The 26,444-nt window shown below is 40.1% G+C and overlaps 1 protein-coding gene across 3 annotated transcripts in view; it reads left to right on the top strand.

Moving 5' to 3' along the window:
* ryr2a (ryanodine receptor 2a (cardiac)) overlaps positions 1-7,043 on the top strand; it is a 612,010-nt gene extending 604,967 nt beyond the window's left edge. For all 3 annotated transcript variants that reach the window (XM_039738686.1, XM_039738687.1, XM_039738688.1), the window contains 2 exons: positions 976-1,027; positions 5,727-7,043. In XM_039738686.1, coding sequence (XP_039594620.1) covers positions 976-1,027; positions 5,727-5,822 — 148 coding nt within the window. In that variant the 3' untranslated portion in view covers positions 5,823-7,043. The remainder of the gene's footprint in view (positions 1-975; positions 1,028-5,726) is intronic.
* The last annotated feature ends 19,401 nt before the right edge of the window (positions 7,044-26,444 follow it).

The raw sequence follows: 26,444 nt of genomic DNA on the forward strand, positions 1-26,444 counted from the left end.
TAAATTTCGTCCTTTTTCTCTGTACGTTTAGCATTCATTTGCTCAGAGGTTGATGTGCTGGCTGCTTCCTGAGCAGCTTTTCTTTTCTCCACCCTACCGGCCTGCTTCTTCTCTTCTTTCGTCGGCATCTTTTCATTTTAAAACTGATTAAGTCAGTGTTTGTGTTGCAATTACGTTTTCTTTAATTTTTCACTTAAGCTGGCACTTAAGTCTTCAGTCTGCCTCAAGAATGATTTAAGATATGAAGAGGTAGGGGATGTGACGGCAAAGGTGGTAGGAATGAGAACGGCACGTGTACAAATGCGCTGCACGAAAGCAGATAGTAGACATCACTTAGTATATGTGTACCAAATTTCAGGTGATTTAAAATCCTGGACAGACAAACTGACAGCCACGGTAGCATATTATATATAAAGATATTTTAAAATATGTGTAATTATGTAATGCAGCATATCTTTAAAATAAAAAGGATAAAAAAGTAGCATATCAGATATATAGATAAGTTAAGAATTTTAGTTATGCTGATTAATTGTTGCCAGATGCTCAGTGAGGCCTAATTGTATATACAGAATTATATGGCATGGTTTTCAACACTTTAGATCACATTAAATGAATAATTCTGAACATCTTAAGAGGGGTAGTTTACATAATTTAATTAAGAGCAGAAAGATTTATACGTGACATGCCTGTTAACCTTATCATTATGTGTTTGGGATGTGGAATGAACACTTAAGAACCCAAATAAAACCCCATTCAGACATGAAGTGATTGTGCCAGGATTCAACCTCAGTCTCCTGAAAATGAGAGGCAGCAGAGCTAACCATTGCACCACTACACTGCCCTTTTGTTATTCAGTCTGTTTATTAATTAATTATCCGCTTATTTTTCTAAAGTTCTGTCACTCTGTCTTTTGTATTTGTCTTGATAAATATTCTGCTGAAATAACTTTGTTTTTAATGTTTTCTCCTTTTGAAGATTTTTCTTGATGTATCTTATCAACAAAGATGAAACAGAGCACACAGGCCAGGTATAAAAATTTCTTCACAGCTTTTTTTTTTAATGTATCCAGTGACATTTAGCACCTCACTAGACTCTTGTACCGATTGTTAGCTGTAACATTTGTTCCATGTTTTGTATGGTAAATAAATAAACTAAGCAGTAATATATTCCTTAGTCTTATGTTGCATGCTTATCAACTTTACATTGCAGGAATTTCTACTGGTCATCACATTTTAACATTACTGTAATATATATACAGTATATATATATAAATATATATATATATTTATACATTGTGTATAAATATATATGTATTTATATATATATTGTGAACTTGAACCCGGACATAGACAGACGGACATCGTTGGATCCACCACACACTGTTTATTTACAACTATATTTACAATCACGTGCACCTCAAACCCCAGTGCCTCCAGCACCGTTTCCCCAATGTCCAGGCCTCTCAGTTTCAATGCCTTTCTCCTGGCCGCCTCCAGTCCTTTCTCCAGCTCCGTCTCTCTTCCACCCGACTTCCGCCATCGACTGAAGGGAGGTGGCCCCTTAAATAGGAACCCAGATGGGCTCCAGCTGCTTCCTGGCATTCCTCCATAGCCACGCCCCAGTGTGGCGGAAGTGCCGGCTGCGCACCCGGAAGCCGTCCGGGTGTCCCCTGTCGTCTTCCCCCCAGCACTTCCTGGTGTAGTGGAAGTGCTGGGCTCCAGGGATATTCAAGTACCGGGGCGCCGCCTGGCGGTGGCCACGGGTCCCTACAGGGCTGGGCTTCTACGCCCCTTACCCGTGGCCCCCAACATAACCAGGGCGAACGCCCCCTCACTGTCTGGAGGAGGCACAACCACAGTGCCCCACCGCTACCGAAGACACGTGGGTCCAAGCGGCACTTCCCGAAAGGGCAGCACGTCCCCAGAGAGGGTCCTACCATGTCCCCAGGGTCCAACACGGCACCCTGGGACGTCTTATTTCGCCACCCCCTCCAACGCACCCCTCGGGTCTGCGCCGCTCCCGCCTCCACCGTCCCCGCCAGTTGGGGCACTATCAGCCTCCCAGCGGGGAGCCCTCCCAAGGAGCGGCCCGTTCCAGGAGGGCAGGTTCCCAACGACGTCGGCTCCAGCGCCGCCGGGCTTCGGCCTGTAAAGAGAAAGGGAGGGCCAGAAGCACTGCCTGGACACTCACCCGAACGTCCTGTCGGTCTCTGTACCGGCAGTGCTCACCCCCCCAACCAAAAGCCCGCGACTTGCCTGATTGGCTCCTCCGCCGCAGGTTCCATGCCCGTCCTCTTGGTCTCAGCGGGACCGCTCTCACAAGCGGCTCGTCCAGCCGCCCAGGGTTTTCCCTCTGCCTCCGCAGAGGACGGCCCTTCACCGGACGCGCGCACCCAGCGTCGCGTCCCCTCCTGTTGGAGGAACCAGCATTCACCCCTCGGTTCCTCCTTTTCCTCTTGGACGCCCTGATGGTCTGGGTCTGAGCATAGTGACAGCTCAAATCCAGCCCCGTCTGCGTCCCTGCAGAGCGACAGGAGACTGCCGCGGGTTTGGAGTGCAGGGCGCTAGGACCCAGAGCACTCAACAGCCCCTGTCCTGCCAGCCCCTGCATACTCGCTCTCCTCGCTCCGCAGGCAGTCAACACCACCGCGTCCACTGTTGGGGAATTGCCTAGTTGTTGCCGGTCCTCCTTATTAAGGTCACGGCCGTTTTCGGCGAATCCCCCCTCATGCTTTACGGGGACGGCAAGACCTACCTTCCCCACGGTACTCTGTCGGCCGAAGGCTCCAGCGTCGCGCCGATCCCCCGCGTCACACGGCGTCTCTCCCAACGCGGCCACCTTCCCCTTCAGCTGCTCCAGCCAGACTACGACAGCACCCAGCAACTGCAATAAAGGCGACTCTGCGAGCCGAAGGCACTCCTCTGGCTCACGCAGAGCCGCCTGCAGAACCAGGAAGACAGACGTCGGTGGGCTTACCTGTCCATCAGCCGCACGCGTCGTCTGCCTCCTGTGGACCACTCCCTCTGGTCCAATCGGGTCTCCTCTCGGCACGAGACTGGCGTTCCTTGGTCCTGCCTCTGTACCATCATTGGCGAGCACACAAGACACACCGGCCAATCCCGTGCCTGTCAGCAGGCGGGACATCCGGCCCACGGCCATCTTGTCTCCCCCTCTCTGGGTGCGGTGGTGTGCCTCCTGGCAGCCTCGCAGCTGCTGCGACTCTTCAAGCTGCAGCGGCTCCGATTCCGCAGCCTCCTCCACTGCCTGTCCTCGCGGATCGTCCCTCCCTGTGGGAAACAAGGTAAGTGCAACCCCGAAGGGCCGATTACTGCAGGGCAGGGCACTCACCTCCGGGATCCCGTCACTCCGAGGCCCCTGCCTCGGTTTGGCCTTCTTTGTCGTGACGCCGGCCTGGCCGTCCGTCCAGACAGCGCGATTCTCGGAGCCCGCTGCACTCTGGCGACACCCGTTCTTCCTCCGCACCCGGGGATGGCCATTCTGCAGTCCGGCGACGCTTTTTGGGGTAAACCGCTCCCGTGGGGCTGCGCACGGGCCACTCCCGCGGCGAGTGTGTGGGGTCCGCTGCTGCGCCGGGCCATCCACAAAATATTTATTATTTGGGGGTCCCCGTCTTGCACCAGACGGATGGTCCCTGTTCGGGCGCCATTGTGAACTTGAACCCGGACACAGACAGATGGACATCGTTGGATCCACCACAGACTGTTTATTTACAACTATATTTACAATCACATGCACACAAACCCCAGTACCTCCAGCACCGTTTCCCCAATGTCCAGGCCTCTCAGTTTCAATGGCTTCTAAGCCCATTACCCGTGGCCCCCAACATAACCAGGGCGGACGCCCCCTTGCTGTCTGGAGGAGGCACAAGCCCTCCTCCGGTCCTCCTGGGTGCCCTGGCCGGATACCACTATATATATATATATATATATATATATATATATATATATATATATATATATATATATAGCAAGTACAACCTTTCTCTTGCAGGTCTTCACATTTTCAACATTTTGCTCAAGAGCAGTCAAGCAGTGAGTCAGAGACAGGCATTGAACCGGCAAGCCTGTGGTTTATAATTCAGTTCTCTAAACTCTACATCACATTACAAATCATACTTGTTTCAAGGTCTCACTGAATTCCCCATTCTTAAAGGAAATAATGATGGAGTTTAAAGGAAGAATATAAGAGGTTCTTGTTGTAGGCAAAACTGCCAAATTAGACAGCCAAAAAACAGCAGGGCACAGATTAGATAGTTTTAATGGTAGCCTGTAGTAACTGATACAATCCTCATTTTTATGCTGTTGGTCATGCTAGGTTCTAAGCACTTTAAATATCAAGAAAATGAAAATTCAAGAGAAATCAAATACTTTGTTGAATCTAATAGAAAGAAGGAAAGAGAAAGAAAACCATTTCTTGAACCAAGAATCTTTTAATAATTTTTGGGTAGATATTTGCAGAAATCCAATGGAGGAGTATTGGAGAGCTCATTTAAATTGAAGAGATATGGAAGGACACAAAACAGACATAATACTTAGCTGAATGCCGTTTATAGCAGCACCAAGGATACATCCATCCATCTTCAAACACATTCAGTCCAAATCTGGTTTAATGTTGGACACAAGGCAATTGCAGGGTTAGCTAGGCCAAGCATAAGAGTATTTTGATGACAGTGTTACATTAGAAACATTGTCGAAGACATGAGTTTATGGTAATGTTAGAAATTCTGTATTTTTCTTTAATACATAAACATAGGAATGGAAATGTTAGATAAGAAATCATTACTTAAGTCCCAGAATGATCTATACATCTTGATTAAACGGTCTCCAGTGAGTGGCGTCAGTTCATACTACTGCTTCATATTTGGATGTTGGCTTTGTAAAAGTGTGTTTAATTTTATTGCATTAAAACAAATTCACAGCATGATTGCAGTGCTAACTGCTGGTTATTTGAGATGACATTTTACTTTTTGTATGTGTCTGTAACGCTGGGTAAACACAAGATTGCAACTATTCCCAGCTGAGACAATATGTATGAATTGGTTAATGCTTGACCGGCATAGTACTTGCTATTGTGCTGCAAAGTTTTTAAAATTTCATTCCATTTGAACTCTTAATGATTGAATATGTTCTTTCAATCATAAACTAATATAAATAAAATAATTAAGTGCTACATAAAATGATAATGTGGATGATGTTTATTTTGTAAACATTTATTATTAATGTTTTTGTCTGACACTATGGCAGTAAAATAACTTGGGATAGGTTAACCCTATCGGTGATATTGTTATTTTGATTAAATGCATAATTCACATTAACTGATTAGTTGTAATGAAAGTTAGTAGATTTAATGAAATGCCTGCTGTTGTCTATAAGTAGTATTAAGGGGCTTATATAAATTTTAATTAGAATAATGTTACATGAAGTTGGTTAGAGTCATTGTGATGATTTGTTGCAATTAAATCTGCATAGAAGTTAGGAATTTAATTCTCATGAATTAGCCAGTGCTTGCAGCATAATACTACTAACAACATGATGTCTAAAGTAAAAGATTACTTTTGCAACTTACAGTAACTTTTAATCTTTAAAGTACTCCATCATGAATCAGTGTGATTTATATCCTGTACAACATTGTGTATAGTCTTAAAGTCTTAGACTGTATTTTTATATGTCATTTTGTCTTTATAACCGAAGTCTTCTTCTCGGCAGGAATCATATGTTTGGAAAATGTATCAGGAACGCTGCTGGGAGTTCTTCCCAGCTGGAGACTGCTTTCGCAAACAATATGAAGACCAGCTCAATTGAAAAAGAAATCAAAAAAGAAAAGACTTTTTTTTTCTTACAGCAAAAACATGAAGGTTGAGAACCTTCAAACTTCCTTTGGAATGCTTTTGACACTTTGTAAATGTAAAATACCTGTAAATTATCCACTGTGTCCTTTGGAGCACAGAAGCTGTGTTTTGATGAATCAGTGCTTCATCTATACATCTGCTTTAAAACCTTCCATTGAGAAAAGAAATGACAAAAATAGAAAATAATTTGAAACTATCTATAGAGTTACAGAAAATGTTATTTTTAGAGCACATCTGTATGAAGGAATTTACCTTGCTCATCCTAAGTGTCTTTATTTCTTCATCAGGAAAGGTAATGTACATTTTGTAGAGTATAGAATAGATCTGATTATGGTTTAAGGGCAGAGATGGGGAAATAGTGCCTTAATAAGCATGGGTTGAGCTATGCAAGTGGACATGGATTGAGTGCATGATTATGTCACAAAACCAGTTATTGTTAAAGTACAGATTTTCAGTTTAAATGCTGTTGGCGTGTGTGTGCCTGTGCGTGTAATCTCTGTGTGTGTGGGGTGTGTGTGTGTGTGTGTGTGCACGTCTGCGTGTGCGAGTGAGTGAGTGTGTGTTTGTGTGTGTGTCTACATACAGGTGTGAGGTTATCCATATCAGGCTCATACATTATTCTCTGGTATTTTGCTGTTTCTTATTTTGGTAATGCTCTTATGCAATACAGCAATGGAGTTGATCTTTTTAGAAAAAAAAGAAAAGAGACAAATAAAAAAGTTGTTTCATTGCATGTTTATTATGCAAGTTTAAACAAAAAGAAAATAAAGACGGAAGGTGGTCAACGTCACATAAAATGTTTTATAGATTTAAGATTATTAATATCTTTATCGTAAAATAAATACATTTAAAAAAGTGTTGTGGGCTTTATTGTAAATTCAAAAATAATGTCATCAGCCAAGAATGCATAAAAATATAAAATGTCATTGTTGTCTCCTAATTTTTAGGCAGATGTGATTTAAATATTGTAGTTGAAGGATTATTTGTTGATTCATTTTGATTGAAGCTGAAGCAATATCCATTCAGGGATTTCATCAGACACCACTGTAAAGCTACAATGTGTAGAACACTCCATTTTGGATTGTCTCCAACTGTAATGCCAATCTTTGCAAATAAAATATTCTCAATAAAATGATCTGGTGCTATTCTGAGCTCAAAGCCATGCGAAAGGTGACTGAACCCATTTGCTTCTTATTTCTGCCTAAGTTTCTGCCTTGTGACAGATGAAGTGACAGGTGATACATGAAGTCTTTGTTAAAAGTCACATACTCTTTGCATTCTAAAAGTGTAAGTGTATTTTTAAGTGAGATTGATGTTTATTCAGCTGAAAAAGGAGGCAGGCTATTTTTGCACTTGGGAAAAGCTTTCTATAGTGGATATATGTACTGACTTATATGTATAGTTTAAATCTTGTCTTTGTCTTTAATGTTTACAGCGGTGTACATTTACATGAGATACCTTTATTAACTCTATTTTGCAGCCGGAACATTCTTTTCAAAAATAAAGACAGTAGTTTCACAGTGCTGGATTCAAAATGTGTGTATGAAACCTCCAACACCTAAAGGCTGAAGAGCTGATCTTTCCATTTTTACTAGTCAGGCCAGACCACAATTAGTTTCCAGATCATTCTAGTGAATTCCCAAGTGAAGTCACGGCTAGTTTCCCCAGCGGGTCCTGCAGGGACCACTCCCAAAACACCACAGGCAATGCACCCCCAGTGTCAAGGTCCTCATTCTATCACAGAGAGTAATGTGCAGAAACCTTATTTGAGCAATTTTTACCTTTGGTCTTTGTCACAAGTGAGAAATCATTTAGTGTCTCACTCTTCTTCCTTTCATATCCTCCCATGGAAGGGGTGAACATGAATATGTGGCTTTTAAGTCAGAAGTGGCTATGTATCCAGTTGTACTAAAAGGAGCTCACCGCAACTAAACAAGCAAACTTGTGACTTCTACAGTCGTGGCCAAAAGTTTTGAGAATGACTCATGTATTGGTTTTCGCAAACTGTGCTGCTTCAGTGTTTTTAGATTTTTTTGTCAGATGTTTCTGTGGTATACTGAAGTATAATTACAAGCATTTCATGTTTCAAAGGCTTTTATTGACAATGACATTAAGTTTATGCAGAGAGTCAATATTTGCAGTGTTGGTCCTTCTTTCTTTTTCAAGACCTCTGCAGTTCGCCCTGGCATGCTGTCAATTAACTTCTGGGCCCAATCCTGACTGATGGCAGTGGCCCATTCTTGCATAATCAGTGCTTGGAGTTTGTCAGAATTGGTGGGTTTTTGTTTGTCCACCTGCTTCTTGAGGATGGAACACAAGTTCTCAATGGGAGTAAGGTCTGGGGAGACCTGCCATCAGTCAGGATTAAGGACAGTCAGGACTCTGTATTAAGACTAAGTAAGTTAAAAAGTAGATGGAGGAGAGGAAATGTCACACTTTCTGACGGTACTGTTCCTTACTTTTGGCAGGTGGATTCAGAATCAGATCATTATCTGTCAGAGAAAATCGAGACTGAAACTGAACATAAAAATCAAAAGTGGTTCACCTTTACTGTCTTTTATTGCTGAGTCTATGCAGAGTCTGTCTTAGAAAACGTTCAGGTTTATTGTTGTGTGTACTTGTTTGTCTCCATAGGATAGTGACAGTTGGTGTTATTTTCAACAATGTGTAGTCCAAATTCTCCAGTGGGGGATTCCCTTGGACTTTTTCTTGCATTTCAGCTTGCCAGGGGTTATGCAGATTCTCTTCCCTTCCCTCATTGTGGTCTGAGGTGAACGGGCTTCCTTTCTTCTGCTTTATCTTTTCCAGCATCCGTTGATCACATGAGCAATAAGGGGCAGATCATGAATCCTTTGCAGCCTCCCCACTGGGTTATCAGAAACTTTGGGTTCCCTTCAGGGGGTTTGTCCTTCCCCAGACTCTTCCAGTATGCTTCTGACTGGAGTTCCTTGTAATTTAGTTTGTTATTTATTTATTTTTGTTGCAGTTTACTATGTGCTCATCTCATTTAGCACAGAGAGACATGGCATGCAGTGGCAGCATATGAAGAAGAAGAATATGAATAATAACTAACCCTGAGATGAATAGGCACCCCTTTCAGGGTTCATTTCTGCTGTGCAGCTAATGCTCTAGAACAGCATCTGGCACACTGTGACCCTAAATTTGGGTTTGGTGCGATTAGTAAATGGATGTGTGGTGATAAAGTGGCCAGCACAGCTCATGCACTCTGCGACTGAATTGTTGTCTTACTGGAGTCTGAATGTTTTAACCTTGTCTACGTGGGTTTTCTAGTCACATTCTCTTAGATGGTCAGATTAGGCTGGTTGTTATGTACAGTATATGCACCCATCAGTTGGGTTGAAATCCTTCCTTTGAGACAGGTGCTGCTGGGATGGGTTCCATGCCTGTGGCCCTGCAAGTGCACTGCTTACGTTCGGTAAATGGATGAGTAATGATCAAACTGCTCATTTCTAGTCTCTTCTCTTTGACACAAGTTGTTTCTATCTGACAGCGACTTCACACTATTTAACAAAGGTAATTTTAAACTTGCTGAAATGATTTTAATTAGTGTAAATCACTCATTGAGAATTTCTTAAATACAAATTAGCCCGATTGCGCTGCATGGCACATTCAATCGATGGAAATGATCAAAAGGAAAATGGTGATCCAGTGAAGACATCTTTCTAGGCCGCACTACTCATTCTTTCTTGTATTTTCTGTTGGCAATCTGCACATTGATCATCTGCTCATAATTCCTGCATTGATTTTTTGTTAATGATTTTCAAATTAACTGATCTATTCTTCACAAATTACAGTTCTTAAATTATGATAAAATTAATTATGTTCATGACTTACATTTTATTTATAGGTCATTCTAAGGCCCTCAGTGACCCGCACTGTAGGTGGTCCAGCCAGGCTTTTGGATGCACCTATTAGGACCGTATTTCAAAGCATCCATTACAACTCTACAAAAGTGAGCAATCCGACAAAATAAAAAGACGCTTCCCTCCGACGGCTCATCTAGGATGAAGTTCATAAGCAGTTGGACAACTTCTGTATGACATTTGAGAAGACAGGAGCAGCACACAGTGTAAGGAACCGAGACGAAAGAAAGAAAGAAAGTGTGTTTAGGTATGAAAAGCCACTCTAAGGTTTCACCCCTCATTGTGTCAGGTAGGCCCAAAAGGTCACTGAGTGCTTTTTATCTTTACATTTTGTGTACCATTCATCCTGCATTGTGTCTAATTTGTATCAAAGGCCCCTCCATACTACCACGCTTTTGTTTACAAATGCACACATTTGTCTCTGTTTTCACTTTTCGTCCACAATATCCTGGCCGTTTTCAACCCACAAAAACAAAGACTTCTACAAACACTTGTAAGAGCTAGAGACTTTTAAAACTGACGCACAGTGTTTCAGTATGGATGGTTGAAAGAGAAGATTTCTGCAGAAAGCACTCTGGTTGGTTTGCGTTTATTACGTGGCACTTCCCTGATTGGATCCTCCTTAAATGTTTCATTTCTTGAATGGTCGCCCTACACAAAAGAAACACATACTCCAACATAGCTGGCATGGAAGAGTTGCTTTCCATGGTACTTGTTGTATTGCTTACCTGTATGCATCTAAATTGCAATTTGTACAGTTGGAATGCAGCATACGTAGGCAAAAAGCAAATAATTTACCGGTCACTACAGTTTTGTGATATATCTCGTTGCAGGAGGTGTAATATAATGGAAAATTCAGCGCCCCTTTAAAATCAGATTGTAAATAACAGACACTTAATGTTTATTACTTAAACCTCATCCATCCAATCAGGAGGGACGCTTTCTGCAGCAAATTTGAAAACAAGGCACCTAAAAAGTAAGACAGGTGTGGAATGCACTCAATAACTCTTCAGGTCAGAGATTCAAATACTCAATGCAGTAAAGCAAAGATGTAGACAGATGTGCACATTTATTTATTTCGCTATTTATTTATTTTATCTTCTAAGTTTATTTTACAAATGCTGTTTGGTACAGGATGCACTCAATTGTTGTGGACTGCTTACAATCAATCATTTACAAATGAACAAATGAGCTGATCTGTTTTTTATGTGTCACTTAATGACCAGATGACCGTTACCAGTCCTGAAGACTGTTACTTTTAACTGTGATCGGCACATTAATGTGACACGGGACAATTAACTGCGGCTTCTTGAAAGAATTTCTTTTTTATCTACGCTGTGAACTCGCTATCACAGCCCTGCCTGCGCGGACAATTTTAAAAGCATATAAAGGACAAGGGAATCTGAATGAATTTCACTGGGCTCTGAATTTCTCCCTTCACAATTCGTATTCTGCTGATGCATGTGTGCCCAAAGTAGACAAAGGTCTACAGAACATCAAATCCATTTTCAGGCATTTTAGTGTGGACAAAGGTATTTTTTGTAAATGACATGAAAACTCTACTGCACTGGATTTGATAAACAAGAGACCATGCAAAAGAGAGCCTGAATACTGCATTAGTGTCAGGGTGAGGTCTGGACCCCACCCCAGAGACCACCCATCATACTGCAGTCACATAAGGTGAGGAGAATGGAAAATACAAATGGCTGCCTACCTAATGGTCAGTGCTGTAGCATTGTGCATGCTTACCTTTTGACATTGCTTCATGATTGTGTGGTGTTGACGTTTTCTTAGACCTTCTTTATCAGTTCCCTTTCTTTTGTGCTTGGCTTTGCTATGTTTTGAACTTTGGTTTAAAAGAAGGAGGATTCTGTCAGGATGTAATATTGAACTTCTGGAGGTGCAGTCGCTCAGTGTTGCAACCGACTCGTAGAAGACATCTACACAACCATTTTCTTTTACTGAATCATCTTCACTTCAGCAAGCAAGAGGTGAAGCACTGCAGTCCTGTTGATTTTCAAGCAACGTGGGAGACGAATGTTTCTCCAAACCTTTGATCGCCTCTTAGTGTGTTTCTACTTCAATATTTAGACATTGTAAAAGTCGGGCATTAAGGCTCCCAATTGTCGTAATATTCGTATTTGTATGTGCACATGGTTGGGGCTTTGTGCTTAGTTAAATGTTAATTTGTGTTTTACTTTAACTGTATTGCACTATACAGATGTTTACAAAGATTCTGTTTAACTTTATGAACAGGTATCTAAAAGAAACAAAAATTCAGCATCAACAATTTATATTCAGAGAGAGCAACAGCAAGTGAAAAAAGTTGATGAGTTTGTCTCAGATGATCCGAGTAAATGCCAAAGCGCCCAGATTGTTAAAAACAAGACAGACCAATAAAGACAGGCAAAAAGAAAATGCATGCCGGGGGCTCCACTGAGGTAAACTTTTGACATTTCTGGTATTCCTCAGAATAAATCTGCTCGACAAAATGTGACAGCTGGAGGCTGGGGCTTCATCTTTATCAGGTATTGTAGACCTGACTGATAAAAACAATACAACGCATTTGAATTTCTCAAAGACTGGCCTGTCCACAGCAGTTGTTCTAAACTGACTGAAGGCCTAATAATTACAGCATAGTAACTCTTTTTTGGATGCCTCAATAATCATTACATTTATTTTTTTTCAAATAGTCCTCAGATGTTATGTGACCAATGGCTTGCACCTAGACCAAAGAAATTAAATGGAACCCCTGACCATCTTTGGGCACGCAGGGCCAGACTGGCTCATGTCTTGTCACGTATTTGAGATGTGAGAGCACGCGGGCAATGACCAGGCTTAAAGGCAAAAGCGGGTCCTCAGGGTCATGAAGGCAGCAGCCTGGTATGTAACAATGACTTGTAGATATTGTTCAGAATGACTTTATGTAAGTAACTCCAGTATTCTCATTTTTTTAATATTCGATAATAATAAAGTCGGAAACGTGATGCACGGCAGCGTTTTGAAAGGGAGAAGTCTTGGAGTCTTGCTGAAAGCGTCTCTCTCCCTTTCTGTATGATTACTCACAATTTCCTTAAATGGTTCTATACGTTGATTACTTTTTAGATCAACTCAAGGTACCAAAAACGTTTGCTGGATAAAATGCTGTACTTTTAGTAAATTTTAATTTATTACATTTTAAAGAATATTTCAAAAGTGTCCAAATCACATGAATGATTAAAAGTACTTGAAACAGGCTTCATAGGGTATAATTAAATAAACATAATAACACGCAGCACGTGGAGTGATTAGAGGCTTATAATGCACACACATCTGGCTCACCGTACGTACTTTAGGGATCTCTGTAATCACCTATAAAGCTTTAAACAAAAACGGTAATTACCATATAATTGTAGAGGCAAGCAACATCTGTTAACTTAAAGCTCCATCTATCATTTACTCAGTAGTACTTTCATGTTTCTATTGAAGCTAAACATTCAGCAAATGTCGATCATGTTGTTGTTTTTATTGCATGTTGTAAAGGAATTCAGATTCCCCATTGGCACTGGAGACTTTCCTCAGGTACATGCAGTCCATCTGCTTCACAGAGAGTCACTTTTTAAAACTAACTCCTCCACAGAGTGTTCTCTGGGTTGCCCATTGACTGATTCAGTGCTTTGCTGTCCAATTCAGAGGGTTTTTTTTTCTGTGATCTGAATGCGTTGCTTAAGTTTCCCCCTTTTTTAAATTGGGGGGTCCACTAGGACAGGGGCTCCCAAACTTTTGGACTTCAAGTACCACCTGAGGTTAAGTGAGTTGCGTTGCGTACCACCCGCAGCTTGTTGAAAGGGAGGGAGAGCTGTAAGGGGTTTGTGTCTAAACCACCCCGAAATCTGAATAAAAGTTAAAGAATTGGAAGAAATTATGCATAAAATTAATGAAAAAATTTGTGCATGTACATAAATTGATAAATTCCACCCCGAAACTAAATCCTGCCTTCGGCCTGTATGTGACGCAGTTACCGAAGACGAAATGGTATCGGCTTTGTGCTTAGATCTAGTGACTACGATGCGATACAGCGGCAGTGCACGTATAACAATAAACTCGAGTGGTTTCTGTGAGGTAGAGTTACCGAAGACTAAATAGTGTCGGCGTTGTGCTTTCATCTAGTGAGCAAAAGCTCAAACAGTGAAGAAGTAGAAGTTGACTTCCGCGAAACGGAATTATGGTAGCGTTAAATGAACTAAATACTGATTCGAATAATTGGTTTTATTTATTCAGATGACGAAATGTCACACCACACTAAATTTGGGAAGCCACATATTATTGTATTTAAACAGTTTCATTGGTTTTTTCTCACAACAGGCTTGTCATAAAGGGTTTTGCACAGATAAATTAAATTTCAGAGACCGCGACATGTACCACCTGAAAAGGCTCCTTGGTACGCGTACCACAGTTTGGGAACCGCTGCACTAGGAAATATTTCAAAGCAGCATTTCTAAACTATACTGGACCTGCTCACATTCACCCTTAGACCAATAGTGATGAATTATACAAACATCAGCTTCACAGTAAAACCCACAATGGTGTTCATTCTCTCACGTGAGCTCTCTTGGACTGATGTGAGCAGGGCCAGACTGGGAAGCTCATTCAGGCCGGAAATCCCAAATCTAACCCAGGCCAGGCCACACAATAGACATCCCAAGCCCCATTTTGTCTTGGAGTTGGTTATGAATGAGGAGACAGTTGATTCAGCTTTTACACATACTGTACATTTCACTCTTAAATATTAGTCACAAGACAACCTCTGATGAAAGTGTGGAACAACACTTCATAAATAAATAAACCATGTAGCTCTAGATAGATAGATAGATAGATACTTTATTAATCCCAAGGGGAAATTCACATAATCCAGCAGCAGTATACTGATACAAAGAAACAATATTAAATTAAATAGTAATAAAAATGAAAAAAATTAAAATAAAATTAATGTTAGCATTTACTCCCCCGGGTGGAATTGAAGAGTCACATAGTGTGGGGTCTCCTCAGTCTGTCAGTGGAGCAGGACGGTGACAAAAGTCTGTCACTGAAGCTACTCCTCTGCCTTGAGATGACACTGTTAAGTGGATGCAGTGGATTCTTCATGATTGACAAGAGTTTGCTTAATGCCCGTCGCTCTGCCACAGATGTTAAACTGTCCAACTTTAATCCTACAATAGAGCCTGCCTTCTTAACAAGTTTGTCCAGGCGTGAGGCGTCTTTCATCTTTATGCTGCCACCCCAGCACACCACCGCGTAGAAGACGGCACTCGCCACCACTGTCTGGTAGTTCTATGGTTTTATATCAAAACAAATGTGCAAAAAAGCACTAAAGCACAAAAAGTAGTTGTCAGTGGAATCCCCAGTGCAGAGATCATGTTTGCAATTTCAACTGTGGGTCTGGAATTTCCACAGCCGAGCCGCTGTCCGTCTCTGGATGGCAATGCTGAATACTCTGACACAAAGTTTGAAGTGTTGGTCAAAAAAGACCACTTTGAATTTCTTCAATGGACAAAAGATTCAAAAAATGTCTCAGCGCCACAGAATTCTGTCAAGCAATTTTAAAGAATGCACTTAGTGTAGCTGCGTTTTTCCAAAATTACCAAAGTTCAGCAGGAGATGGGAATGGGATTCAACAAAAGCCTGACGCACAGAAATGTTTTGATTCCACAGACCAAATATCTTTGATTTTAAAAGTTTAGTTCAGTTTAAAAAGTAAAACAGTTCACACAAAAAAAAAAAAAAATAAAATGACAAAAAAAAAGAAAAAAATTCATGTTAAGAAAAGTTCAGTTCAAAGCTTAAATCTTGTTACATCTCAAATCGTTACTATTTACTTAACATTTCCGAACCATTTCAAAATGACGGTCAGAAAACTGTATGCTTATCCCATCTCTGAGTAGTCCCTCTTTACTGGGACCAGTTCTGGACACAACAGAATCGATTATGACACTCAGTTTCTCAGTTATAGTAAGAAGGCTCTATCTCTTACTAACTTATAGGGGGAAAAGACTATACCATTGTCTATGACTATGGAAGAAATGTATATTCTATTCAAATTATGCAAACATTAATATGAGTTCAGCTCAAAACTTTAACTTTCTAAACTTGGCTCTTACACTTAGTAAACAAAAAACTATGAAACATTTCGTGTAGCCTGTTGAGTCACTCAGTCATCATAGCACGAGAGACGCACTTTAAAAATATTAAAGTAAAGTAAAAACAAGACCCATTCATTAACAAACTTATCATGAAGTAAAGAACAGCAGCTCCATTTAAAAACACACATCGTTCCACTCACATACGTGTTTCATTATTATTATAATTTGTTTATGTTTTGCCAAATTGGCATTTTGTTTTCCCTGCTAGTGTCACTATATTAGAGACTTCTGTGTTAGACATTTCTGTGGTAAAGGTCACCACAATGTGCTCATTATTGGAGACGTCATCAGAGCAACCGCTTTAAAAACAAAATCATCGTTGGAAATGCTGGGGTTTCCGAGTTTTGACAGGTAAACCCTTGTTTCACTGTGGAAAAAAAATCTGAGTTTCTGAATCTCTGCTTTTGTTTTTTGTTTTTACTTTTGGTTTTGATTTTGACGCTTGATTGTTTTGGCTCTCGGGGTTGATCTTTTTTTTTTTTTTACTATCGCTTTTGAGATAGAACAATCTGATAAAAATGAAGGCTTCAAAACACAAAGTATGCCCTTCCCTAAAAGTAGAATTCAGTTTTGCAGCCTACCCCCTCATAAAGACCAAACTAGTAACTCCTTAATAGGAGAGGAGGATCGTAAAACTCCAGCTCAAAGAAAAAAAGTCGGGAGTCGTCTCCCCTTGACTTTCTCATATACTCAGATATGGAGATGGATTTTGGAGGAGTAAACAACAAGACAATGATTTTATTTTTACATTATGTACATTAAAGAACAATCAACAACAAATCAAGTCAAACTAATAATATATTGAACAGTTATTATAAAAGGTAAGTTGACTAAATCAGACTCTGCAGCTGCATGAGTAAAAAAATTAGCCATGATAATTTTATTTTGGCAAACAATTCAGGTAAATTACCACTTTCAGTAAGCATAAGTGGGTCAAAAGTTGCAAGAAACTTTAGTAATGTGTGTAATGTAATACTTGTACACAAAATTTTGTTAACGTAAAGCAAAAAAAGTTCTCAAATATGTATGCATTACCATTTGAATGTCAAATGGAAAACTGGTTGTTTTTTGTGAAAAGGCAAAGTAACATATTATGGTGCTTTACCATAATATAATGTGAAATTATAATTTTTTTTATATTTTTAGGGAAACGTTTCAGGTAAGGTACCACTTTCAGTTAACGGAAATAGCATAAAAAATTGCTAGAAATCTACGTTTTGTACTTGAAAGATCAGCCTCAGAACAGACAGACACGGACTCCAAATGTACAAAACACGCACATTTATTTACAGATCAGACACACAACACCAACACAGTGCACAAAAATACCACACTCTACTCAGTCCTTTCTCTTTCTTCAGGCCGCCTCCACTCCTCCTCGTAAGCTCCATCCTCTTCCACCCACCTCTGGCTGTTGAATTGAGTGAGTTGGCCCCATTTCGGCAGCACTTCCTGGTGTGGTGGAAGTGCTGTCCTCCAGGGCTCTAGGACCGTCCAGACACCCCCTGGTGGTGGTCATGGGTCCCCACAGGGTTGAGCTTCCCAGCTCCATTTCCGTGGCCGTGATGGAATCCCCAGTGCTGGATTTAGACTTGATAAGGCCCTATGCCATTTGAGACATGGGGCCCTTTATAAGTATACAGTCAACCCTCGTTTATCGTGCTTAATCCTTTCCAGACTCTGCTGTGATAAATGAATTTCCGCGAAGTAGGATTCTTTATTTATAAATCGAATATTTTCGCAGTTAGAGCATAGAAAACCTGTTTACGACCTAAATACAGTAATCCCTCCTCGATAGGTGAAAATCCGCGAAGTAGAAACCATATGTTTGTATGGTTATTTTTATATATTTTAAGCCCTTATAAACTCTCCCACACTGTTAACATTATTAGAGCCCTCTAGACATGAAATAACACCCTTTAGTCAAAAGTTTAAACTGTGCTCCATGACAAGACAGAGATGGCAGTTCTTTCTCACAATTAAAAGAATGCAAACATATCTTATCTTCAAAGGAGCACCGTGAAGAGCAGATAATGTCAGAGAGAGAGCGCTCGCTAAGAAAAGCAAACAATCAAAAAATCAATACGTGCTTTTAAGTATACAGAAGCACCGCGATAAAGCGGCATTTTGTAGAGGAGCGTCCGTGTCCTCTGTGCAAACAGCCCCTCTGCTCACACCCCTCCGTCCAGGCAGAGAGTGAGAAAGATAGAGAGAAGCAAACAAAACAAGCCACGCTGAAGCATATCTTATAGCATTGAGGAGTTTTAGTTAATATGTAATACATGCTCTGATTGGGTAGCTTCTAAGCCATCCGCCAATAGCGTCCCTTGTATGAAATCAACTGGGCAATCAAACTGAGGAAGCATGTAACCTAAATTAAAAGACCCATTGTCCGCAGAAAGCGGCGAACCAGCGAAAAATCCATGATATATATTTAGATGTGCTTACATTTAAAATCGCGATAGAGTGAAGCCGCGAAAGTCGAAGCGCGATATAGCGATGGATTACTGTATATGACAATTGCTCACTCGGACAATTTGTTTTGGGGGCTCCCAAGAAGGCGGGGGCCCTAAGCTATAGCTTGTGTAGCTTATACGTAAATCCTGCACTGGGAATCCCGGGGGGCTGCCCTCTTGCGCCCAGGGAAAGATAGTGCCCCTCTCCCAGTCTATCCTTCTTTCAGGCGTCCCAGTGGGGCAGTATCCCTGGTCGTCTGCCACAGCACCTAATACTTGTATGCAACATTTAGTTGACCTAAGCGATAACATACTCAAGTTATTGTGTTTACACACAGACACACACACACACACACAGACAAACAGACATAATTCCAAAAATGGTATTTTCGAACTCGGGGAGTTCTAAAAGTCAAGATTTATCAAAATTTCGACATTGAACTTTTGGACGAGTACAATGCTTTCTCTATACTTCATATACGAGAAAGTAAAAAAGAGTTTCATATTAATTATTAAATATATTTAGAAAAAAATCTAAAAGAATAGGAAAAATATCAAAAGTTACCTCAAAATGGGGCATTTTAATAAAAAAATTTCAAAATCCTATGGCAACACCACAAACAATGGTAGAGAGTGTAAAATAAGAAAGGAGAGCACATCCTTCAAATGAAGATGACTTGGGGAAGAGGCCAGAGTCCTTCACAGGACATTAATAAATTGGAGCTACATACGGCAGTTACTGTTAGCCATGTGTGGCCTCATCTTAGTGATTATGATGAATGTGATGGGCAATGCTGACACTGTTATAGCCACAGAGTTGGGGCTGGGAATAGACTGAGGGTAGCCATAACTTTTATTCAGTTTGTATTTTTTGTTTTGAAGTTGTTTTCCAAGTTCTATAAAAATGGGAAAGTGAAGTTGTCAGTCTCATTAGGAGCACAAGAGTACAATGTTGCTGTTTATCATCCCTGTATAAACAAGTCTCTTGTTATTATATGAGGAACTAGCTGTCCCCCGCAGCTCTGCCCACGTAGTAGTGAAACATTACAGACTTTAAAAATCAATAAATGAACGGGTATCACTAAGCGGAGGCAAGGTTTTAAACATGGCGAGAGGTACTGTAGAACGGAGGCTGGCATGTGAGTGAAGAGGGCCCTGCCCGGCTCCCCACTCCTCACATCACACTTCCTCCTCTCCTCTTCCCGCAGCCTCTGTCTCGGATTAGCGCAAATAAATCACTCATGCAAATGAACTATGATTCTTAGGATGATGAGAGAAGTCACAAAATCAACCGGAATGTTCAAGCAAACTATAGAAAAAAACCCGATTTAAATCCGTTAAGTAGTTCTCGTGTGAAAAGCAGACAGACATACAGACAGACAGACGTTGAATTTTATATATAGAGAGATGAGGGGAGAGGCAGGTCTTCAATACAAAAGCTTGTTTCCAATTGAAAGTGATTTTTAGTAAAATCTCCAGAGGATTTTCCACAAGTGATTTATTTCACAATGTTTTAGCCAAATTATGTGTTTGGGACATAAGTATGAACATCTGATATGTGGATTATGAGGTTTTTTTCCATGCATGTTTTGATATCATTTACTGTTTGTTCTGCTTTGGTCCCATAGAAGTCTATTGTCTACAGGAACTTAGCTCTCTTATCTCCATTCTTCATAAAAACATGAGATTAAAAATGTATTTTAACCAATACTACTAACAACATGGAGTACGTAACAGATAAACACATCATTTTTGGTGGACTATTCCTTATAACTGCTTTGTTCAGCGGGTGTACTGCAAAGTAAGAAAAAACAGCCACTGGCTTAAAGTATCAGAAGATGAGATGTAGCCAGAAACAAAGCTGTGGTTAAAAACGTAACAGTAAAAGATATTCAACAAAACCCAATAGGTAAAACAAAAACCAAAGTCCAAAGATGCCTCGGAAAAGTTAAAAAATGGCAAAGAAAATGAGAGAAAAGGTTTGCCGTATTTAAAGATTGCTTTCCACAATCTCTGATAGAGATGAGGTCAGGGATGAACATTTGTCTCAACGCATTAGTGACGTCATGCACCACGAATTCCCAGAGGGATACCACGGCAATGGGTAATCGAAAACCCCACAAGATGGTGACACTCATGACAATCTCAAAACGGGGACTGAAACGTTACATTTAAATTTTCATAACTATGATAATGAGAGAAAGACAGGAACTGATGATCAAAATGGATTCTGAAAGGGCAAAAACACCAATAAATAACTGAAAACAAAATATGAATTAACATGAGTGAAAGCCAAGAACAATTTAAATTAAGAAGTGTCAAGCAGCAGTTCCCTGGAGAGCCTTACTTGTCTTCTGAGAACTAAACACCAGCCTACCCGGTGTACCTGCAATACATTCAGTGACTTCTTTATTTTTTTTTTTTTAGAAGTTTCATTAATTTTATTGCAATCATTCCATACAAATCAATCAATTTTTACAAAAAGTAAAACTGAGTTAAGAACAAGTCGACACCCACCCCTGAGAGAGGGAGCAAGGCAAACGGCATAAAATTTAAGGCTTGTAAACGTACCTAAATTAATAAGTTTGATAAGACAATAGAGATGAATGCAGAAGACAAAGAAATAAGGAAATAATTGCGTCCTCTGTGCTTTAAGAGCTTATTTTAGAATATTACTGATTAGATCCTGCCATGTTCTGAAAAAAGTCTGTACGGATCCTCTAACTGAGTATTTGATTTTTTCCAATTTCAAATAGTATAACACATCAGTTTCCCACTGACTTAAAAGAGGAGAGTTTGGGTTCTTCCAGTTTATCAGAATGAGTCTGCGTGCCAACAGTGTAGTGAATGCCATCACAATTTGTTTGTCTTTCTCCACTTTAAGCCCCTCTGGAAGAACCCCAAACACAGCTGTTAATGGGTTAGGAGGGATTGTGAGTCCAAGGCTGTCTGAAAGGTAATTAAAAATTTTGGTCCAGAATAACGTTAATTTGGTGCAGGCCCAGAACATGTGACCCAGTGAGGCTGGGACTTGATTGCAGCGTTCGCAGGTTGGATCACACCCTGGAAACATTTTGGAGAGTTTTAGTCGAGACAGATGTGCTCGATATATAATTTTGAGTTGTGTAATTGTATGCTTTGCGCATATGGAGCTCGAGTGAATTCTCTGCATTGCTACTTTCCACTCCTTTTCGGATATATTAATTGAGAGATCTTTTTCCCAGTGTCCTCTTGGATCTTTTAAAGAGAGGGACTGTAAAATGATTTTATATATTGCAGAGATGGAGTCTAAGTCCTTAAGATTGAGCAATATTTTTTCCAGCATGGATGAGGGTGCGAGATGAGGAAAATCAGGAAGGTTCTGTTTAACAAAGTTCCTAATTTGAAGACAGTGAAAGAAATGTGTAGCTGGAATGTTAAATTTGGAATGTAATTGTTCATAGGATGCAAAGACGTTGTCTATATAAAGATCTCTAAGCAAGGTAATCCCAGATTTTTTCCAGATATTAAAAACTGCATATGTTCGCGAAGGTTGAAAGAGGTGGTTCTCTTGCAGAGGTGCTTCTCCATCTTAAAATGCTTTCTACATTGGTTCCATATTCTAAGTGAGTGAAGCACAATTGGGTTATTAGTATATTGCCGATCTTGTGTTTATTGGGGCACAGAGCAGGGAATATAGAGAAGTACTGAAGGATTTTAGTTCTATTGCGGACCAAGCCTTTGTTTGTTCTTCTATTTGTGTCCAGGTTTTTATCGCTGGATACGTGGATGTTTTGAGTTCCAAATAAATGAGGTTATTGTTGAATCTAATTGCTTAAAAAATTATTTATTGATGTATATTGGGATGTTTTGAAATAAAAAAGGAGCTTAGGAAGAATATTCATCTTAACAGTGTTAATTCTTCCAGCTAGAGTGAGATGAAGGGTTGACCATCTATGCAAGTCTTGTTTAATTTTTTCCATGCAGACGGCAAAATTTTGTTGATATAGAGCTTTATGTTTACTTGTGATGTTTACCCGAGGTATTTAAACTGTTCTGCAATGATAAAAGGTAGGGTATCTAATCTAATATTATATGCTTGAGAATTCACTGGAAAGAGTACACTTTTATTCAGATTAATTCTGAGACCAGAGATCTTTTGAAATTCTGTGAGTGCTGTTAAGACTGCAGGCACAGAATTTTGTGGGTCTGATATATACAGTACCATATCATCTGCATATAATGAAATTTTCTGTTCCAGTCCTTCTCTGATAATCCCCTTTATCTGATCAGTATTTCGACAATGTATTGCCAGTGGTTCAATGGCATTGCAAACAGCAGCGGTGACAAGGGGCATCCTTGTCTTGTGCCACGTTCTAGTTTAAAGTAGTCTGAGCAAATGTTGATACAAAATGAAGCTTCTGGGTTAGCATACAGTAATTTGATCCATGCACAAATGTTCGGGCCAAACCCAAATTTCTCCAATGTAGTAAAAAGGTATTTCCATTCAATCATGTCGAATGCTTTTCTGCATCCAATGATAATAATATTTCTGGGGTGTTTGATTTAGTTGGTGAGTATATTACATTAAACAGGCGTCGAAGATTTGAAGATAAGTGCCGGCCCCTAATAAATCCAGTTTGGTCTTGTGATATTACCAAGGGGAGCACTTTCTCTATCCTTTTAGCTATGATTTTGGGGAGTATTTTAACGTCATTAATCAGAAGTGAAATTGGTCTGTATGATGCACATTGTAATAAGTCCTTATTTTGTTTTGGAAAAACAGTGATTAGTGCTTGGTGAAAAGTTTGAGGAAGAGTTTGGTTGCTAATAGGAGGGGAGCTAGCTGAGCAGAGAATTGCTTATAAAATTCTGCAGGGTAGCCATCAGGGCCTGCTGCTTTCCCACCTTGAAGTGACTTTATAGCATCTAGTAATTCTGATAACGCCAGAGGTTTATCAAGTTCCTCCGCACTAAAAGTGTCTATTTGTGGTATCTGTAATGTATCCAGAAATGCATTAGATTGTGTATTGTCTTCTTTAAACTCAGTAGTATATAGGGATTTATAGTAGTCTCTGAAAGTGTGCATTATATTTTTGTGGTTGATTTTATCTCCGTTCGTGTTAATGATTACTGAGATTGCGTTGCACACTTCTTGCTTGTGAATTTGTTGAGCTAAAAGCTTATTAGCTTTCTCTCCATGTTCATAGTAATGATGTCTGGATTTATAAATTAGTTGTTCAGTTTCTTTAGTTGTCAAGAGGTTTAGTTCTGAATGCAGAGCCTGCCTTTTCCTATGTAGAGTCTCGCTTGGGAGTCTGGCATGTTCTTCATCTATTCTAGTAATTTCGCTTTTTATCTCTGCTACTTTCTTGGTTTCTAATTTATTTCTGTGGGAAAGATATGAAATAATTTGTCCTCTTAAGAAGGCCTTAAGAGTTTCCCAGAGTATTCCTGCAGAGATATCTGAGGATGTATTTGTCTCTAGGAAGAAACTGATTTTTTTAGACATACATTCTGTACAATTCTCGTCTGCTAATAGAAACAGATTGAGATGCCATCTGCGGGGTGAGTGTGTGGGGCGTAGTAACTTTAGCTCCAAGATCAGAGGTGCGTGGTCAGAAATAACAATAGTATCGTATTTACAAGATTTAATCATAGGCAAGAAGTTATTATCTATAAAGAAATAATCAATCCTTGAGTAGCAATGATGTACTGGTGAGTAGAAAGAATATATTCTTGAGTTTGGGTTTAAAAACCTTCTTCATTTTTAAATGCCTATTTTATTGTTATTAATCAATTGTCTCAGCACTAACACTTCACACTTTTTGTTTCATAAATGTTTTGTCACTTCTGCGAATTAATACTTTAATTTGCTCCATTCTTCCTGAGTCCTATTATGTCATGTGTGTGTGTGTTTGTAGAAATACGCCCATCATGCTGCGTTAGTCAGTTAAACTTTTATTTATTTCTTATAAAACTCATTGTGTATGTGCCACACAGGCCAATGTGACCTATTAAAATGTATTTTCAATATATTGTATTATTTATTATAATGTGTCTGTGTATCTGCGTGTTCACATTTTTTCCAAAGGTTGTCAGGTTCTCTGCTTCAGCTACACGACTGCGCAGTTTGCTCCAAAGTCTTACAACCATTTCCACTGGAATATTTCTTTTAATTTCCACTGGTGTGATTCACTGTTTTCCATCTTGATTAAAGGATAAGTGTCTGTCCAGTTGCTATGTCTCTGTCATCCCAACAGATAGCACTTCACAGACAACACTGCCTTTACATATCCCATAGCAAATGACATATAACAGAGACATACTAATACTGAAGAACTAACTAATACTGTATGCATTGCATTTGCCATTCCAACAGGTGGCACATAAAAAAAAAACTTTTGCAGTAATGTATTTTATTACTACAAATGTTTGTGAGGCGCCATATGTTGGAATGAAAAATGCAATGCATGTTAGTCCTACATGCAATATAAAATACATTCCAATAGATGGTGCACTATGTTGACTAGCTTGTCTTACAGGGGCAGCACGTCTAGTACATCTAAAAGTTTGTAATGAAAAAATATGATAAGAAAAACATACTATTAAAAGCTTTACATTACTAGTTTGCCAGTTCAATTCAGTTTATTTCAATGTGTTAGCATTTTACTTTACATTATAAATAAAAGCATTTGTTGCTCATTCCATTGGAACAGAACTATAGAGTGACAATAACACAGAGACTTAATGAGGGAGCATGCACTGATAGTGTGTTGTTGCACCCACTACACAACAAACCACCTGGATTGACACCCAAGTGCAGCGGGTGACTCCTCAGAAGCACACTGGAAGGTTTAGGATGGTGGCTGGAGTGCCAATCCTGCCACCAAACCCCAAGCTTTCTCTATAATTTGGAGGACCTGCTTACAGATTAACGTCATACCCAGGATGAAGCAATTGCAGGTTAAGAGCCCAACAGAGCAGAGTCACTTCTAGCATTTACGGGATTCGAACCAGCAACCTTCCGATAGCCACCGCAGACGCTTAGCCTCAGAGCCACCACTCCACCCACAATAACACAGCAGTCACTAAATATCAAACAAAGAAGTGACAATAAATAAAATCTAAATGTGTATCAATTCCAAATTCAAAATGTGGCGCAGTGGTAGCGCTGTTGCCTCACAGTTAGGAGACCCAGGTTCGCTTTCCGGGTCCTCCCTGTGTGGAGTTTGCATCATGTACATCATGTATTAGACAAAACAAACTAACAATTAAGAAAAAAGAATTACAAAGCAAATGAAATAATAAGAAAATCCTAATAGACAGCCAATTCTTCCCATAAATTAATAGCAACCTTGAAACATCCACAGCCCGTGGTTTTATCCATTTGGCATTCGGAGGCCTCCCAGCATCATTCCAAAGCAGCTGGCCAATTCATCACTGCACAGTGTGTACTTTTTTCTCATTTTAATTTATATTCCAAAAGTGCAAATGATGAAATCCTTCAAACTAACTAATGATTTTCCATGGAAGGATTTATTAGGGTGACACGGAGTCAGTGCCACAGGTACTCACATCAGGAGGATGCGTGCAGCTGTTTATACCGATAAGAAGTTAGGCAATTGCTCTCTTAGCACAGGCCGTTAGATCTTCATAATAAATCTCTTGTACCTGGAGTCATCGGCATGAAAAAGAGTCTGTCAGTCAGAGGCTTGCAGCTCTCCCATCATGCTATATCAGGCAGTGATCAGAGACACTCGAGTGGGCTGGAAGGTGAATATTTGACTCCAATATGGCAGGGTCACTCAAGCGATCACAGAGTGTGCATCATTTTATCTTGTAAGATTTGGGGCACTGGCATCATTTCAAGCTACTACAGCATCTATCTTGGTTTGTCTATAAACAAAAGAGCAAATGGGAAACAAATCATCAGGAGTCAAGATACAAGATGGTTATACCCATTGTCCAGGAATGTACAGTATCACTAATCTGAATCTGCCCTGTTTGTTTAATAAGAATCCATTCATTGATAAGCTTGCCATTTTAATTAGTCTGTTGACTTGGTGGGCCTCTC

The sequence above is a fragment of the Polypterus senegalus genome, chromosome 16 (assembly GCF_016835505.1).
Source record: "Polypterus senegalus isolate Bchr_013 chromosome 16, ASM1683550v1, whole genome shotgun sequence".
NCBI lineage: Eukaryota > Metazoa > Chordata > Cladistia > Polypteriformes > Polypteridae > Polypterus > Polypterus senegalus.